We start from the raw sequence: 18,085 nt of genomic DNA on the forward strand, positions 1-18,085 counted from the left end.
AAATTGAGTTCACTTGTGAGATTTATCTCCCTTCTAACATCATTCTCTAACCGAGCGAACATAACTAAACAAGAGGTCCAAAGGGCCTACATAACTCATAATGCAATTTAATAAATACATTATATCACAAAAACTCTATAAACTTAAAATATGAATCAAAGAAGTCGTTTTAAAGGAAATAGCCAAATTGACCTCTGGCCATCGCCCCTCAAGGGATAAGCACAACCATTTATACAATTTTGAATCCCTATATAAGATAACTTAATTGAAATATAAGATATCTTATATAATATATGATATATCTCATATAATATATAATATATCTAATTAAATATATAAAATACCATGCATACTATATAAGATATATGTATTATATAAGATATCTTATATAATATGAGATATCTCATATGGTTTTTTTTTAATTAATCATATATAAGTTATCTTATATCGTATACAAGATATCTCATTTAACTCATCTACATAAGATATCTTATATAATTAGACAAAAGTATGTATGTATAGATAGGTCACCATTATAGTCAATATATTTATTGTCGAAATGTTCGAATTGACAAATAGAGTGATGGGAATTAACTGCTTCTGTGTTTTCAATGTGCTCCGAATGATGCTCGAGGGAGAAATTAGTTTCTGGTTTTAAATGCTACGAAATCTCATTCTATATAAGATATTTTATATAGCAACGAGATTTCAATGATATAAAATATCTTATATGGAAAATTAAATAAGATATCTTAAATAATATATGAGATATATGATATACATATATAAGATATCTTATATAATTATATAACATATCTTATATAATATCACAGGGTCCAGACCAGATACACCCAAGATTACTAAAGGAACTAAAATTAATTCTATGTGAACCACTTCGTAATATTTTCAACAAATCAGTACATGGAGGTATAGTACCTAAGGCGTGGAAGGAAGCCAGCATAACGGCTATATTCAAGAAGGGTTCAAAATCAGAAGCAGGAAATTGCAGACCGTTGGAAAGACAATGGAGAAGATAATCAGAGATGCAAGAGTCAACCACATGGACCTTAATAATCTATTCAGTGAGAAACAGTTTGGATTCATAGCAAAAAGGTCAACAGTTCTACAACTACTGATGGTGCTAGAAGATTGAACCGATATTCTGGACCATAGAGGAGAAATCGACGTTGTCTACATGGACTTTATGAAAGCTTTTGACAAAGTGCCTTATAAGAGATTAATCGCCAAACTCCGAAGTTATAGAATAAACGTGAAAATATTTAATTGGGTGGAAAACTTTCTTAGTAAACGAAAGCAATGCGAAATAGTGAATGGGAAATCATCAAAGGACTATCCAGTATTGAACGGAATTCCGCAAGGCAGTGTCTTGGGTCCGATCTTATTTGTGATTTATATAAATGATTTACCGGAACATACCACATCAAATACTTTCCAATTCGCCGATGACACCAAAATCTACAGGGAAATTAGAAATGAAGATGATAAAAAGGCTTTACAATCGGATTTGGACAAACTGCAAGAATGGTCAAACACATGGCTACTGAAATTCCATCCGCTGAAATGTAAGGTTCTAACCATAAAAGGAAAAAGCAATGAAAGTCGGAAGTACAACATGACAGATGCAGGAGGTAATAAAATTAATCTTGAGAACAAATCATCGCAAAAAGACATAGGAGTGCATGTGGACAAGGATCTTAATTTCTCTAAACACATTCAACAAGCAGTCAATAAAGCAAATAGTATTCTTGGACTAATAAGAAGATCATTTGTAAACATAGATGAAATATCATTTGAACAACTTGTCAAAGCATTAGTAAGACCACATTTAGAATACGCTGCAAGCGTCTGGAATCCGTACTAAACAAAGGGCATCGAATCCTTAGAAAAAGTACAGCGGAGGGCAAACAAACTAATTCCAGGGCTTAGAGATCTACCCTACAGCGAGAGATTAAAGCGACTAGGTTTACCTTCACTATTCTACCGGAGACTGAGGGGAGACATCATAAATGTATACAAGATAATGAACAATTTCCATGACGAAAGGGTTACCATTGGAATATTTGAGCATGATACCGCATCCCGGACGAGAGGTCATTCGCAAAAATTAAAGAAAAAGCATTGCAAGTTAGATATACGGAAACATTCCTTTGGGTTTAGAACTGTCGATGTATATGGAAGTTTACCAGAAAACAGGGGTGCCAATCTACGTCATCGATAGGTTGTTGTATACTCAATTTTTTATAAAACGGCAGCCATATTGATCCGCTTCGCCGGTAAGTTCGCCATATTAACCACATATAACAGCCACCAGTGTTAAAAAGACAACGCTCACGGAACCCAGACAATTATATAGAACCTACGTATTATAAAATATCTTTTGTATACTGTCTGATTTCTTAGATTACCTGGTGCACATAACAAAGCCGTGGCTAGGTTGTAGTATAATCGTTTGTCGATATCAACAGAAATTCAGGTTTTCTTCGTAATAAATGTTTTTTCAGACACATTCAACTCTTCCTATTTGTCAATTACGTGACAAAATGATCTGAAATGCTTTCTTGATGAATCACTTTGTACGTTATACCTACCACGATTCCGAAATCCAATCTTGGTGACCCGGTTGTGGTATAAACGTATTTTACAGCACGGTTGTAGTAGAGTCTGGACTCATTGCAAACTACTATCTGGAGATATTTCACAATGAAAGTGTCCAGAAGTCGTCCATTCGAGTGTTTAAAATCTAACATATAGCCCATATACATATGTAACTCTACTTAGTAATGAGGACAACAGAAATATCAAAACGTATCGACCTGTTTATAGATCTTTATACTGTGATGATCAGTTGTTTCTGGTCACATTCAGATATGCCAACCATTATATATATTGTATCAAAATATCTTAGCGATATTATATTGCTTATACTTTAAAAAAAAGTAAATACCTTTTATGAATGAATTTTAAAAGAAAATGCGCTGTAAAAGTAGCCCAAAGTTTAAAGCCAATCAGAATGAAGATAGGTTGGAAATGGCTAATGAGAGGTGCCATAGGTGCAAACAAAAACGTTAACGATAACCAACTGCTATGGACATGGTTTTTCCATTGTGAAGCATGCATATGTATGGGATAAATTGTTCTTGTAATTCTAGATATTCGTATCACTATGAATTCTTATATTTTAGGTTCAAATTGTTTGCTTAATATTACGCTATTTAAAGGTAAATAAGTATTGTCTATAAACAGGAAAAGTGTAGCCATGTACATTTGTACTAGTAAAAAAAGTTTGATAATTTTGTAGAGTTCCAAACGTAAGTTACTTATTTTAATCTTTCCCTATAGCATCACATCACGAACAATTTGGGACATGTAAATGTTAATTTCCATAACGCAGGTCGTCTCATGTTTCTTCGTCGTAATTACCGCCATGTTTTCCGATTGTTTAACATAGATTTACAAAAGGTATCATGGATTTGTTTGGTGATGTAACTCCATCTTTGGAATTCTTATACATTGAAGTTGTTAACCAATAGACTTTAAAGGGACACTACTCTTCCGAAACGACTTTTAATTTTTTGAATAGGAATGTAAAACTTACTTGATAATTTTATAGAGTCACAAAAGTTGTTAACTTACCGTTAATATTACACTTACCATCACATTCTTAACAATTTAATTTTAATAAATCCGATGCTAATTTTCATAACACGGGTCGTTTTATGTTTCCCGTCGTCATCCTAATTACCGCGCGTCGGTTGATTGTCACTGCGCCAGACGGCAAAACAGCGACATGAATCTTAGCATTTGGTCGGTGTTGTAACATCCTCTTAGACCATTGATATACATTTTCGTATATTATTATTGTTTCTAAGAAAATTAAAACTTTTGTTGCGCAAAGGTAGTAGGCCTTTAAATTTTGTTTTGAAAACATAAAACGATACTGTTCAACCATGAAAAAATCAAACAAATTACTCAGCATAAGTATGTTTTCTTTTGACATTTGACATGTTTTGACATTCTTTTGACCTTTGACATTTGTCACATTGAAATGTTTTTTTGTTTTTTTTTTCCGAATGTAAACATGTTATGTGATCCCGGAGACTACGTCGGGACTTGAACATTTTATCACATTCATTGCATCTATGCTCCTCCTCCCTGTGTATCAACCGGTGTCTATTCAAACTGTTTCTGAACTTCAAAGTTTTAAAGCAAATATTGCGTACATGACATGCTGCATTTCTCGTGTCATGGGTCCCAATATGATCCTTTAGTTGGTCTTTGGTCTCAAAGGACTTTTCGCATACCTTACATTTGTTGGAAAACAACCTCTCCTCTCGTGTCGTTTAAGTTCATGGTTAGTAAAAAAAGGCAGTACCACATTTTGCACATGCAAAATTCTTACTCCCACCTCCATGCGTATATAAATGTCTGGTATACAGAGACTGACTATTCATAACCTTGTTGCAATGAGGCCATGTATACCTCCCCTTGCCTGTATGGGACATTTTATGATGTCTGAGCGAATACTTATTTTTTAACGTCTTCCCACAAAAACGGCAAAGTTCAACCATTTTCTCTACAAATATAATGAATTAATATAGCATTATCTCCAGATAGCAGTTAGCAATGAGTCCAGACTCTACTACAACCGTGCTGTAAAATACGTTTATACCACAACCGGGTCACCAAGATTGGATTTCGGCATTGTGGTAGGTTTACCGTACAAACTGTTGCACCAAGAAAGCATTTCAGATCATTTTGTCACGTAATTGACAAATAGGAAGAGTTGAATGTGTCAGAAAAACATTTATTACGAAGAAAACCTGAATTTCTGTTGATATCGACATACGATTATACTACAACCTAGCCACGGCTTTGTTATGTGCACCAGGTAATCTAAGAAATCAGACAGTATACAAAAGATATTTTATAATACGTAGGTTCTATATAATTGTCTGGGTTCCGTGAGCGTTGTCTCTTTAACACTGGTGGCTGTTATATGTGGTTAATATGGCGAACTTACCGGCGAAGTGGATCAATATGGCTGCCGTTTTATAAAAAATGGAGTATACAACAACCTATCGATGACGTAGATTGGCACCCCTTAACTAACTTCATTTATAATTGATATCACATAATTACTAATTGTACATCATGGATATTATTTCATTGTACGAGATATGGACATAGAGGCATGATACTTGCCTGCGTCCATAAAATATCTTATTAAATATCTTATATAATTCGATTACATACGGGATAGACATTGCTCCTTCAATAAATGTTAAAATCGACTTGCCATACCCCATCTAAAAGCAATGCTTCCAAATAAACGCTATCCCATTCTATGGGAAATTGTTCCCTTTTTGTCCCGCCCTCAAGCTCATCGAGTTCCCGACCATATAATATTGATTCTACCAGTCAAATTTGGTTAAATCGAAGTGTTTATGAAGAGGTCGATTGTTGACGGACGGACGCGTACGTGAGCTAACAACCATCGCAAAATTAAGCCTAATGTTAGTTTTACTACACTTTTAAAGTTTATGGCCCTCCGGTTCAATATCATTGTAGTGTATGATTTAAGAATTACTTTGAATATATTGAGAAACAACACAAAAATCTAAGCGTTCTCTTATCATAAACCGTAATTCCATTTTTATTGATAAGACTTTTTCTCTCTTAGAACTTATTGTAGTCTTATCAGCCATTCAAACGGGACGTCATTTTTTAAAGTTAAGGGCTAATAGCATAAGTTTAAACCCTAACACGAAATGATAGTATTAGTTGATTTATATAACGCAACCTACAATAACAATTATATTTACTAATCAACGAGGACCACATCCTATTAATTTATAGTCTGCCTAGATATTATTTCCTGGGCATGCTCTTGTAGTTGTCCTTCAAAATTCCTATTTATAGTCTTCGCAAGAGGAACGCAGCCGTAACTATTTGGAAAAGGAAATGACGATGATGGGGTGTCATTGTATCGTTATTATAAATGTCTTTAAATTCAAACACGGGACCTGACACACCTTTCTAACCAACAGTATTTCAATAGTTATAAGTTCGATACGTTTAATATAATACATAAAATGTGCAAAATTCGTGCCAGGTCCCTGTGATTCAAATCATTTTTACTACTGTGCCGTTTTCGTTTATTCGAAACAACCGGGTCGACCGTTTGTAAGTCATTATTTCAAGTATAAATCCTGACGGACCTGCAGTTGATGATATAGGCATATGAGGGCTAATCACAAGAGGCGTGTTCACGATGGGGAGCGCTCGCGCGACAAGAATTTCCTGAGCGGCTGAGGTACTCGGACACGCTTTCGATATGGTGGTCTCTCGTGCACTTGCCGTCACTATTGTCAGAATAAATGTATTTAGAAATCCTTACACAGGGTCCGTTCAGAAACGAGCGCTCGCCATCCTGAACACACCTTTGGTCTGTTTTTACAAGTATGTACACAATCACCATACATATATGCTAGAGTTCTATGAAGTAGACTACCATTAATTATTTTATATGCTATCACACGCTGTAATTCTTTAACCTATATTGCCATACATCTTAACAAGCCAGTAGGTTTTCTATTGATGTTGAACTGATGAGAAATAAGTTCGTCCGTTTCTCTAGGCCATTAGATATTGCATGGTCAGATTTCAATACGAATCCGTTGGAACTTGGTAGCCAAACAACCAATTGCTTTATAATGGGTATTAATCGTAACTACATTTCCTTGAGATAGCGAATTCGGTGTACTTTGGCGCGCTGCTTTCTAAACCAAACTAGCTTTTCAATAAAATTATTTCGGTGAACTATAATTTTGGACATGGGAAACACCAAGCATGCATTTTCCTAAGCCTAAAAGGTATAGCTGCCATAAAGTGAGAATTATTACACACACGGATATTTTTTTATAGGACCTTCGATAAATTCAGACCAATTCAGAGAAAAAAAATGAGCACGCTTTCTTCCCTGGAACCTCAGTATCTAAAGCAAACCTATTTCAAGACTCCACCGTCACTTAAATAGCGATACACTTTATGTTCAGTGTTCATTCTTTGGACAGTTAATGACGTCCATATATTCACTTTTACATGCAGTAACTACACAAATTCTGTTGTTATATATTCCAGAATTTAATCAAAAGATTTAATAGCAAAACATTTAAAAAGCTAAGGAATCTTACTTGGCATGCTACCAACCAGACATTCATAGCATGGGTCAGTCAAACTATTGATGGAGATATTTCTATAGAAATGATGGACGATCAACCCCTCCCAGATTGTACATGCTATGCCAGAATGTTAGTTAGCTTGAATACCCTTTGAAGGAATATTTGAGCAATTACATTAGTTCATATCTGAATGTAAAATATAGCAGTATTTTTTTAAGAAACTTGCAAAAGATACAAAAACACACAGGAGAAATTTCAGAGGTACTGGATAACAAAAAGTATTACAAAACCCATCTCCATGCAAATACATTTTGGAACCCCGTCAGGAAGGACAGTTAATGGCCCACCAATCCTACAGAAAATTATGGGATGCTTTTTCCATGATGACCATATTCTGGCCGGTCATTGGACGGACAAAGCTAGTTTAATTCAGCCATACACATTCTTTTACACCTGTCAAATTTATATTATCATAATTGACTTTTTATATATACTTTCATTCATTCAAGATTCAAACCAACATCAATTATAACAGGCCCCAAATTTTAACCATTACAAGTCAAAACAAGGCATAATAATCCTATTTTAAAGTGATTTATTATAAAATGTTCTCCCATGTAATGAAGTGGCCTAGGAATGAAGTGAATCAGATTGGTGTCAAACGACTTTGGCACAAATCTGTAAAATGATGGTGGTTGTAATTTAAAAATGCTTCAACTATAAATGTTTTGAAATAAATAAATGCAGGCAGTTAAATATACTTTAAAAGGCAAAATTCAAGGCAAAATTATCATTATTCGTCAAAAATAAATTGCCAAGTAAGATGCCTTTCAATATGGCTGAATAAATCTCATTGGATGCAGCCAAATCAAATTATACAGCTATCCATGCTATTTTGCATTTACAAATCACAACTATTAGCACTTATTTTAATGTTTTTAATTTTTCTTTCTAGACGTGGAATACTGATATCTTGATTTGCTGCATCATATGACAGGTTCAACGGCCATTAGAGTTTAAGCTGAGGGTTATAGTGATTTCTTCATGATCCAATTTGATGAAAATGCATTGAATATCAAACTTGCACGCCCATCAAATTAATGTCAAAATGGGTTTGCACAGAGGAATACTTTCTCACAACGCCATACAAGAGTTCATTAGTATATGTCCCAACTCCTCCAATGGCTTGGCTTGTGAAAAGTGGGCATGTACAGCTCCATAACTGTTTCCAGAACAAATAAATATATTAATCTTGAAGCACTACCTAAGCAGCACGTAGTACGTCAAGACAAATTTGGTACTAGAAAATACATGTATTGAACAACAAGTAATTGATCTATCACAACTAATGTGTGTTCCAAATGAACACTGATCCCGTCCTGGCTTTCTTTTCCTTTTTGGTTATAAAAGGTTGAATGAACTCCATCAAATGCAATCTTCCTTGTTAAAATTGGAAATGCAATCACGACTGTATAGTCAAATACAGATTTGTAAACCATGATCTCAGTATCTCGTCCGATACAGAAATGCAATCATCATGATACAGTATCTTTAACAAATGTTGTATAAAAACAAATGCAAAGATGCATGTGAAAAAGTATCCAGAAACCAAAAATGGTATGCTGTGCCCACCAGCTAGTTTTCATTCCAAAATGTCATCCAGTATGAGATGGGAGTTTATTTAATTACACACTGAAAATTTCAGGGAAATGCCCTCTCCGTATCTAGGAGACAAGAGCTGCCACTTCAGGCTTTGACGAGGCTCGGGAAATCGGTCTCGTCGTCGAATTTGGGTGCAGATTCCCGAGGACCACCTCTTCTGTCTCCGCGTCCCATTCCACGATCGCCGCGACTTCCTCGGCCTCCTCTAGGCCTCCTTCCACCTCTACCTCTTCGTGGAGAGTCATTGAAGGTAATACGGATGTCTGTAACTACCTGCTTGGCTCGGTGTTCGTCCTCCTGTTATTATAAATCAGCATACATGTTAGGATATTTCCAGATTAATTAACAGAATTTGACTTAGCTTCAACAAATGCATGTTAGGTTCTATGTTTAAAGGGGCAATTCAGTCTAAGAGAACATTAAAATTTGTACATATATCGGAAAACCCCCCAGTTCTAATGGAAATTAGATCAGTCGGTTTTACTGTGATATGCCTGAAAAGCCCATGGTGGTGACGTGTGTGAAATGTTCAAACTCTCTAGTGTGTGAAATGTTCAAACTCTCTAGCTGTCTGCCATTACACACTGTGGTCTAACATTTTGTATGCCGAACCCTGTCCCTTGCTCGTAGAGTAATGCAACTTTTGTCTAGAACTGCTCAAATCGCTCTGACAGTAGTGTGTTTACCTTATTAGGTGAATTGTCTTGCCAAAAAATAATTTTATCACCATCTTAGTGGTAATGTAGTTCATTTACTTAATGTGCGTGACTTTGGCTCGGGTATGGGTACAGCGTCCATATTGTACCTGCTTAATCGTATTGATCAACGATTTGATATTTCAACGATATTAATTAAAATACTTAACAATGTTGAGGAATTTGTCAATGTTTTACGTTATATGTTTCATAAGAAATGTAGAACAATACATTTATGCTATATTTGGCTTATTGGTTATGTAAAATAATTAGCCTGAGAGAATTGTCCTCCCCATTTGATAAAACTAGCCCAGATTTACTTTTGTATTACATTGTATAAGGGTCATTGACAGATCTGGCAGGTTTAGGAGGCGAAGGAATGTTGGAATTATCATTGTTCTATAATCAGTACTTTGAACTGAACATTGATCATTGAGGATCTCACAATATCCCTAAAGCCCAATGGTAAACTTTTATGCGACTTATACATCACTCAGTTCAAATGCATATGATTATTCTTCTTCCGAGTAGAGCAGACAAATACTGAATTCATCACAGCTTGGAATATATATGTAAATATATGGAATATGTGTGAAACTATGATGCCGTGGATGAAATGACTATTTAATTCCCCTGAAAATCACTTTAACAGATTCCGAAAATAGTTTTTTGATCAGTCAATCTTGAAAGATCACCAAAGGTCACATGAGGCCAAAAAAATAGGGTAGGTAGGTCAGACTTTTTTTTTTTTTTAATTTTGTTTCATATAATTTTCAAATCACAGATTTATTGCCCAAGTACTTGCATGATATTTTAAAATAATGCATTAAAAAGTCAGTTGATATTGTTCACCATACTTTAACATGCTGCTATACAGGGTCTCTTTCTCTTCTACAAATAATTGTCTTTTAAGTTTTCTTTTCTTTCTTGTTTCAATTTTGCAATACAAGTTTATGTTAAATTCTAGAATCTTTAATAATGGAAAAACTTGCCTTTGTCATCTTCACTTTAAAGACTTGTATATATACAGAATAATCTACACGCAGACTGCATATTGTCAAAGTTTGAAACATAATAAATATGTACAACTTTGGATTGAAACAAAATATTTAATTTACCAGTGATATTTAACCCAGACAAAACCTCAACACTTAGCGCTGTCACCACAGTACCGACACAACCTGCCAGCCATACCATGCTGAAAGTGGGCCACATGCCAAAAATACCCACTGACAGGACCTAGAATATTGTCTGTGGTGTTAATTAATTGGTGGTTGCCATTCATAATCCAATTGTCATGTCTGGTTGGTGTTTTGCGTCTGTACCTTGCTTAGTTTGCCTGCTTTGGCAAGCCGGCTCACCTGTCATGGCCGCCATTCAATAAAAAGTTTAGGGTCGGGGGGTAAAATCTAGGTAGGGTCGGAGGATCCTAAACAGACATATTTTGTTTTTGTTTTGGCCTTATAAAGGACTAATAGTAATGTGTCTAGATACTTTACCCCATTCTGTCCCAAATTATTTAATAAACTAGCTACATTTGGTACCAGAAACCAGTACAAATTAGTTATTGTTATTTGTTAACCTGTACATTATTATCGATACAAAATTATAGAAATTTCAATTACCCCCTCCCCCTCAGAAATTCAATAAAGTCTAACAGCTTGAATTAAGTTTTGTTCTGATTAACCTTCTTTTTTCTAATCTTACCTCCTCATATTCGTCTTCATCCTCCTCATCTTCATCCTCTACCTGTTTCTTGTAAGCAGTTCCCTTTTTCCATTGGGAGGTGTCGCATCCTTCTCCAGCTTTACGGATGTTGAACGAGGCTTTTGCGCGGGTCTTTTCCTGCATGGCCTTCCATTCAGCCAATGTCAGCTGTTTAGAGGACTCGTCCTCTACAGGTGCTTCCGTGGATTCCGTGCTCTCACTGAAATGTTGTTTATATTTTTGCATGTAAAGTATGAACATCAAATTAAGTATAAATATAAAACATTGGATAAAATAATTTTCCAAATTCACCCCTACAAATGACAGAAGTCAGATAGGTTGGAATCAATATTCTTTATAGATTTGAATTCAAAATGTGTTTAGTTTAAGATAAATATTTGCGTTGCACAAATATTTTTACTTTCTTCAAACATTATTTTTGGAATAAGACTTTTGAAAGTCCGTAGCCCAATGCCTACACACATTTTGATAAAATTCCAATACAAAATGCAGTCTAAAGCCGACAAACCTGTTTGTGATACCCCTATTGATCTTTCCAATTCATTTTTAGGAGACAATTTGATATAAAAAGCAGCCCAAAGTCTACAAACATTTATTAATAATAATTCATCACCTGCTGCCATCACTTGTAAACAATACAAATATGTCTTTTTCAAAATTATAATGAAGCCATCACTCTCCTTATTGTTCTTTACAACTTACTTGGGATCATGGTTTTCAACATTTTCTGTGGGGTTCCATTCCTTGGTCTCTTCTGTCGTTTGATCCTTTGTCTGTTCCCTATTAACATTTAACATGTATTACAGCAAACTTTTCCCTTGCTACACTGTGGAAAATTAATCTCTCGTACCCTTGAAAAATATCTTGTGCACAGTGCACACTTGCAACCAAAGAATATTCTGTTACAATATGGGAAATGAAGGGGGAAATGTCGAGCATTGCCATTTAATTCCAACTCTTTGTCTGGCCAGAAAACTCACAATTATGTGTTTTCCCCTTTCAAACTTAATTTTGGAATTAATGTTTTCTTTTGTTCTTTCTATTTTCTTCGTCTTTATTTCATTTTTACCAATATTTGAAATCTGAAATTGAATCCGAAATCCAATTAATGCTCCAGATAATTTTTTGAGGGTGGGAGTTTGAACTCATTTTTAAAAGAAAGGGTGTAACTACTTTGACATCTTTGTGAACCAAAAAATTAAGACATGTAAAAAAGTTTGGTGGTTAGTGAACTTAGTGGATGAAGCAACAAATGATGTGCTTGCATTTGTGCCAATACCTATCTGAAATAAGTGCACATCTGATGCAGACTCCTAAGGCGAGATTTCATTTCTCCTGAACAGATTTCCAGATGTAAGCATTCTTACAATGGGTTGTACAAATTTTTATTTTTTTATTTTTTTTATTTTTAATAAACTATTTTACCCCTGTACTCTGCCTAACTGGAGTACTGAAACTACAATGCACATGCTTCATAACAGGAAAGTTAAATGTTCACAGCACAATCTGAAAGGTTTCTTTTGATATGGAAACCTGCTTCAGGATTTTTTTTTTCCCAGCGTGTTTGTTCATGATTTCATGAATTACAGGATTAATATGGAATTTAGTTGGTAGTGAAGACCTGTCAGTGTGAATGATATAGCTGACAACTGAACAACTACATAGGGAAGGGATAAGGACATTTGGATATTGTACACACATAATCAGGTAGCCCACGAACACCAGGCTTTTAACAATGATCAGTAAAACACGATCAAGACTGTTAAAAACATGTAAAATTTGAAACACAAATATGGAAATGCTTTAGAGCATGCATAAGCTTTCATTTTCCCCCAACTAAACCATTTCAGAATTAAGATTAAAACATTGAATACGAGCTTCTCTCATTTCTGTAATAAATATAAAGTTGGCCTTGTTAGGCTATGAAAACATTTGCCTAGGGTATTCGGAACATGCAGCTTAAAAAGCATCCCAAACGACCAGAAGATTTCTGATCAATACAGCCTCACCAACCAACAAGCACAGCTCGACTTACTCCAGGTCATCCTTAAAGGTGCCCCAGTTGTGCGATCCACTGCCCTCTCGCTTCTCCGTAGCCTTGACACCACTGCTAAAGCAAGACAGTAAACAAAAATTTATTTGCAATCCCTACTGACTTCAACAAAACCTTTGGAGATAACAGCCACCAGTCGTCTGCAAGTCCAAAGCAGCTTCATGGCAATCGCCTTAAAACTTAAGGTTTTATTTTGTACATAGCAATCGCTTAAACTTAAGGTTTTTTTTGAACAATTTAATATTAGAATATCTCTAATTGAAAGTCCCCACTATTAATTTTTGTGTTAACATGAATTTAGTTTTTACAGTCCACTGAATAGGTCAAGCATCAAATGTGTTTCTAAATCATCGCCACAGTGGAGAATTTACTTCAAATATAAATAATTAGAATCAATAAAGAACAGTATCAAAATAAGCTACTAACGTTCTATCACTGCCACTGTGTCGTTCAAATTCCCGTTTGCGGTCTCCACGGTCACCTCGGTCTCCGCCAAAGCCACCACCTCGGGAGCCACCACGACCTCCTCTACTGCCTCTCATACCACCACGTCCACGGCCTCCGAAGCCACCTCGGCCACCAAAACCACTGTCTGGTCGGTTGAAACCACCTTCAGACCTCTGGAAGCCACCTTCATTCCTGAAAGTCAACAAGTTATTTTTATGACATTGTAACATATCTGGGAAAATATATTATTAAGGTGTACAAATTTCAAAATTTTCTTTAAATTTTTGTGAAATGCCATATTGAATGACATTTCATCAATATAAATTTTGGGGCAAGTTTTTCTTTGCCCATACTTTTGATGAATAATACAAATAATACAAATGGACAAAATCAGGGGACTATTACACTTTCTATCTAAAGTAGGGCTGAAACGATTAGTCGAATAATCGGAGGCGATTAGATTAATGAAGCTAATTGCTGATAATCGATTAAAGATTTTATTAATCGTTAATCGTAACATGCATAGCCAGTGCATTGTAAGCTGACTAAACACGTTGACAGATCATGGATTTCTGAGTAAGCCATTCCGACTGGAGTTTCATTTCTTTTTGTACATGTTTTGAACTCAACAAAGCATATATGATGTGAGAAATACTTGTTAAATTACGTCTCTGTGGAAGTTAAAGTCATTAATCAATGAAAAAGTGGATGTCATGAGAAAGCTTGCAACACGCTGTTCGCCAATTTTCACTAGCGATCGACTCCATGTTGTTACGTCACGGAGGCCTAATCGCCGCCGTCCACGCTCGGGAGCGGAAGGAGCAGTAATCTTGAACATTTAGATTTTACTATTGCATGTGTTTATCATATAAAAAGAATGTTTTTGTTCATATTCTAATTGAATATAAGAGTTGTTGATTTATTTTGTTTTTTTGATCACGGAAATAAAAAAAGTTCATTGACGAAAATTTGGTCATGTTGCTCCGTGGCGATCCAGATTTGGTTGATTAGTCGTACGTGTGAAGGTCACGTCAAAACAGCGGGTTAGCAGACTTGATTTAAACGATGTTACGGAAGACAATACAGGAACGGAATTCAGAGCTTATTTGGGATACAATACGTTTGTTTTGTCAATAAATCTATTCTTATTTGTTGGTAGGCTTATATTATATAAGGCATGTCCTCTGTCATATTATACGGTAGGTGTTATTATTAGTTGATAACAAAACATGGCGGACGTTTTCAGTAGTCAGTAGTGAAACAATATAGTTGCCTTCAATTCAAACGATTAATCGATTAGTAATCGATTACATGTGACCGAATAATCGAATACAAAAATTACTAATCGTTTCAGCCCTAATCTAAAGTATAGTTTGATGGAGGGAGGGATATCCATACAGTGATGTTTTTTTAACAAAGTCCACTCTTGTCAAACTTTAGGGAAATTAATGCTGCTTTTAATATTCACAACTAAATCAAATTGTTTTCTTTTAACCATTAAGCCACCCCTTTTATTGAAGAATGCATAAATGTCTTGAGTCATGCTCTCAGAATCAAATCTATCCTTACATCAGATTAAAATATTTCTTTTGCAAAAACTTGTTACGCTGAATTATTACCTATTTTCATTTGAGATATTGTCGTCGCGTCTTCGCGGCCGTCTGTCATCCTCCCCTCTGGGTTCTCTGTTTTGTCTAGCACTGCGGGGTGGACGATCTGGTCTCGACTGTGACTGATTGTTTGTTTTGTCTGAAAATAAAGATAATTTAATTAATTCCATGCAACGTTGAACTTTTTAAATCAGTTCTCAAGGATCATAAGTGCTTCAGTCTGCGACTTTAAGCACTAGTCTAATGCCCATAACTAGTAATTTTACAGCCGGACTAGTGCCAATTATGAACAAGTCTGATTGGACTAGTGGCTTCCCATCAATTAAAATCGGTAAATACTATATTTACAAATATGGTGGTCAATTGAATTTTCCAACGCATTTTGAGTGCATCATAATGTAAGCAATTATTTCAGTCTGGATGCATAATTTTGTGAGAATTTGTAAACTGATCATGACAGAAGTGCTGAAGTAAAACAACTGTATATTTAATTTGGACTAGTGATTAAATAGTCGGACTAATAAAATTTGGGGTTAACTAGTCCAAACGACTAGCAGCGAAAAATATTAACGTCACAGACTGGTGCACCATGATGGCCACCCATCACCAGCTTAGAATGTTAATTATTCAGCTTTGACAAATCATACCTAATTGATTTCAATGTTAAGTCACATTGTCCTCGAAAGAAACAGGAAAATACAAGCTTTATTCATTCAAATGCGGAGTTGTCCAAAATTTAAAGGCTCGCTACCTTTCTGGAATGGCTTTTGATTTTTAGAATGGGAACGTAAAAGGCAATTGGTAATTTTGTAGAAAATGCAAAATAAATCAAATGTTTTACATATTGTGAATCGTCTATTTCCCAGGTAAGACTTCGCATGCCTCAGTTTACGTAATTTGCGATATTTCAAAAGGTTTTTATGCGTGTCTCACGAACAAAATTTGAAGCATAACAAGCCAGACATTTAGTGGGTAACTGAAATTCATAACATGTATTCAGTTACCTTCCAAAGTCATATTTCCATTGCTATTTTCTTCTTTTATAAAGATTTACAGTTGAGCGCCACGATTCAAAATTTAGTTATTTTATCTTAAAAACACATTTAATTGACAGCACGGTCAGCATTGCCCTACAAACATGTAAACTGAGGTGTGCGAAATCTGACCTAAACCAGTCACCATTTTTGTAGAACGTAACTGCAGTTACCCACATCCGGTTGGGTACAGTGAATGGTGGTAATGATGTAAAGTATGTAAAGTAACTTTTGTAACTGAAGAAAAACATTAATTTGCTCCAATTTTGACAAGGGGAAAAATACAAATTGTCAGTAGTGTGTATATATGTAGCATCTTTAAAATATTACGGCAATTATGTTGATGACTATTATGATACTTTGAAACAGTACCAACCTCCTCCTTGTAATATTAGGAGGTGGTGGGGGCAGGGGGGGGGGGGGGGGGTTTAAAGGACGATTCTAGAAATGGCATCTTTTAATAATTATTTCATCAACAAGAAATATTTTTGATTGTCATTTTTCTTTAGAATTCAGAAAAATATTACTTTATAATCTTGGAAATTATTTGTTATATCAAAGCCATTTTTAATCTTGACCTTTTATTGAAACATTTCGATGTGTACAGTGTCCCATAGATTACAATCAAATAATCTTAATTGTCTCCAGAAAAACGGTATTTAAAAGTTCAATTTGTAAATTAACCTGTCATATTAAGATATTACTTATCCGCCCGACAGGTCCCGACATATTCAATAAGTCCCACATAATAACCCAGTTTCACTAGGACTAGGTCAATTATTTTTTGGACAACACAGATACAAAATCATTACATACAAATCTCTACGATATGGAAACTAAAATTGCTTTGATTTGAAAATCACGAATATCTTTCAGCAGTCCCCAAAGGACAAAATACTTGGTTTTTGTCAAAACACGTGGGTTCACAGTCAGAACATGTCAAAACACCATGTGGCTTTCACCTCGAAGTGCTGCGCAATACACGAAATACAAACGCGAAATTAGCAAAATTTGACATGCAATTAATAAAACAGGCTGATTTCCAGAATTACCTTCCTTCTTCAGAACAGATTGTTCTGACTGTTTGTTCTTATTTTCTGGTTGCAAGACATTTTTCTTGGCCTGTTTGGCCTTCTTCGATTTCTGGCTGGTTTTGTCCTGAGTGTCCAGCTTCTTTTTCAGCTCTTCTTGCTGCTGGATGATCTCAAATGGATCATCATCATCATCGATGTTTAGAGCAAACTTGTTAGTAACCGCTACGCCGTATTGGCTATCCATTGTTCCTCTTCTTGTAGAGGATGGCAATGGATTGTTACGGCCCTATTTCTTTAGGCTGGAGTCAATATGGCGTGTTTCTTCCTCGATACCAAGCATGCTCGGGAAATACCTTAACTCAGCCTGAAATCAAGGCAAAATCTAGAGGTATTCCGAATGAGAAGCTGGTAAGTGTTTCCATATTTAGTAAACTTGGCGGGAATATCACCTTTGTTACACTGATTTTCACGAATAGCATAAATACTATTGTATCTATTGCATTTATTTCAAAAACATACATCATAGAAAAGATGTAAATTATGCAATGATTTGTGTTATACGCTGTAAAAGCAATGCAAACCTGCAAAGTTATACAGTGCAATCCCAGAATTCAATAGCA

At 35.3% G+C, this 18,085-nt stretch overlaps 1 protein-coding gene across 2 annotated transcripts; it reads right to left on the reverse strand.

The window, feature by feature from the left end:
- Window positions 1-7,780: 7,780 nt before the first annotated feature.
- Window positions 7,781-17,821, reverse strand: LOC138325495 (SERPINE1 mRNA-binding protein 1-like). 2 transcript variants are annotated; one of them, XM_069271189.1, is made up of 7 exons: window positions 17,484-17,821; window positions 15,407-15,536; window positions 13,767-13,979; window positions 13,323-13,394; window positions 11,990-12,067; window positions 11,267-11,486; window positions 7,781-9,161 (listed from the first exon to the last, which is right to left on the reverse strand). In XM_069271189.1, exons 1-7 carry the CDS (start codon window positions 17,707-17,709, stop codon window positions 8,949-8,951), a joined length of 1,152 nt encoding a protein of 383 aa, XP_069127290.1. In that variant the 5' UTR covers window positions 17,710-17,821; the 3' UTR covers window positions 7,781-8,948. The 2 variants fall into 2 exon arrangements, with proteins under 2 accessions (XP_069127290.1, XP_069127289.1); XM_069271188.1 differs by having other exon boundaries at window positions 13,323-13,397; window positions 17,484-17,819.
- Between the last annotated feature and the right edge of the window lie 264 nt (window positions 17,822-18,085).

This window comes from Argopecten irradians, chromosome 6 (genome assembly GCF_041381155.1).
Source record: "Argopecten irradians isolate NY chromosome 6, Ai_NY, whole genome shotgun sequence".
NCBI classification, from domain to species: domain Eukaryota; kingdom Metazoa; phylum Mollusca; class Bivalvia; order Pectinida; family Pectinidae; genus Argopecten; species Argopecten irradians.

What these genes read in the sequence shown, in the direction of transcription:
- LOC138325495 (XM_069271188.1), bottom strand. Translation starts at nt 17,709, where the DNA reads ATGGATAGCCAATACGGCGTAGCGGTTACTAACAAGTTTGCTCTAAAC. An exon ending in CACAGTGGCAGTGATAGAAC is followed by an intron (nt 13,398 to 13,766) that starts GTTAGTAGCTTA and finishes GTCTTGCTTTAG; the next exon opens with CAGTGGTGTCAAGGCTACGG. An exon ending in ACCTTTAAGGATGACCTGGA is followed by an intron (nt 12,068 to 13,322) that starts GTAAGTCGAGCT and finishes AAATGTTAATAG; the next exon opens with GGAACAGACAAAGGATCAAA.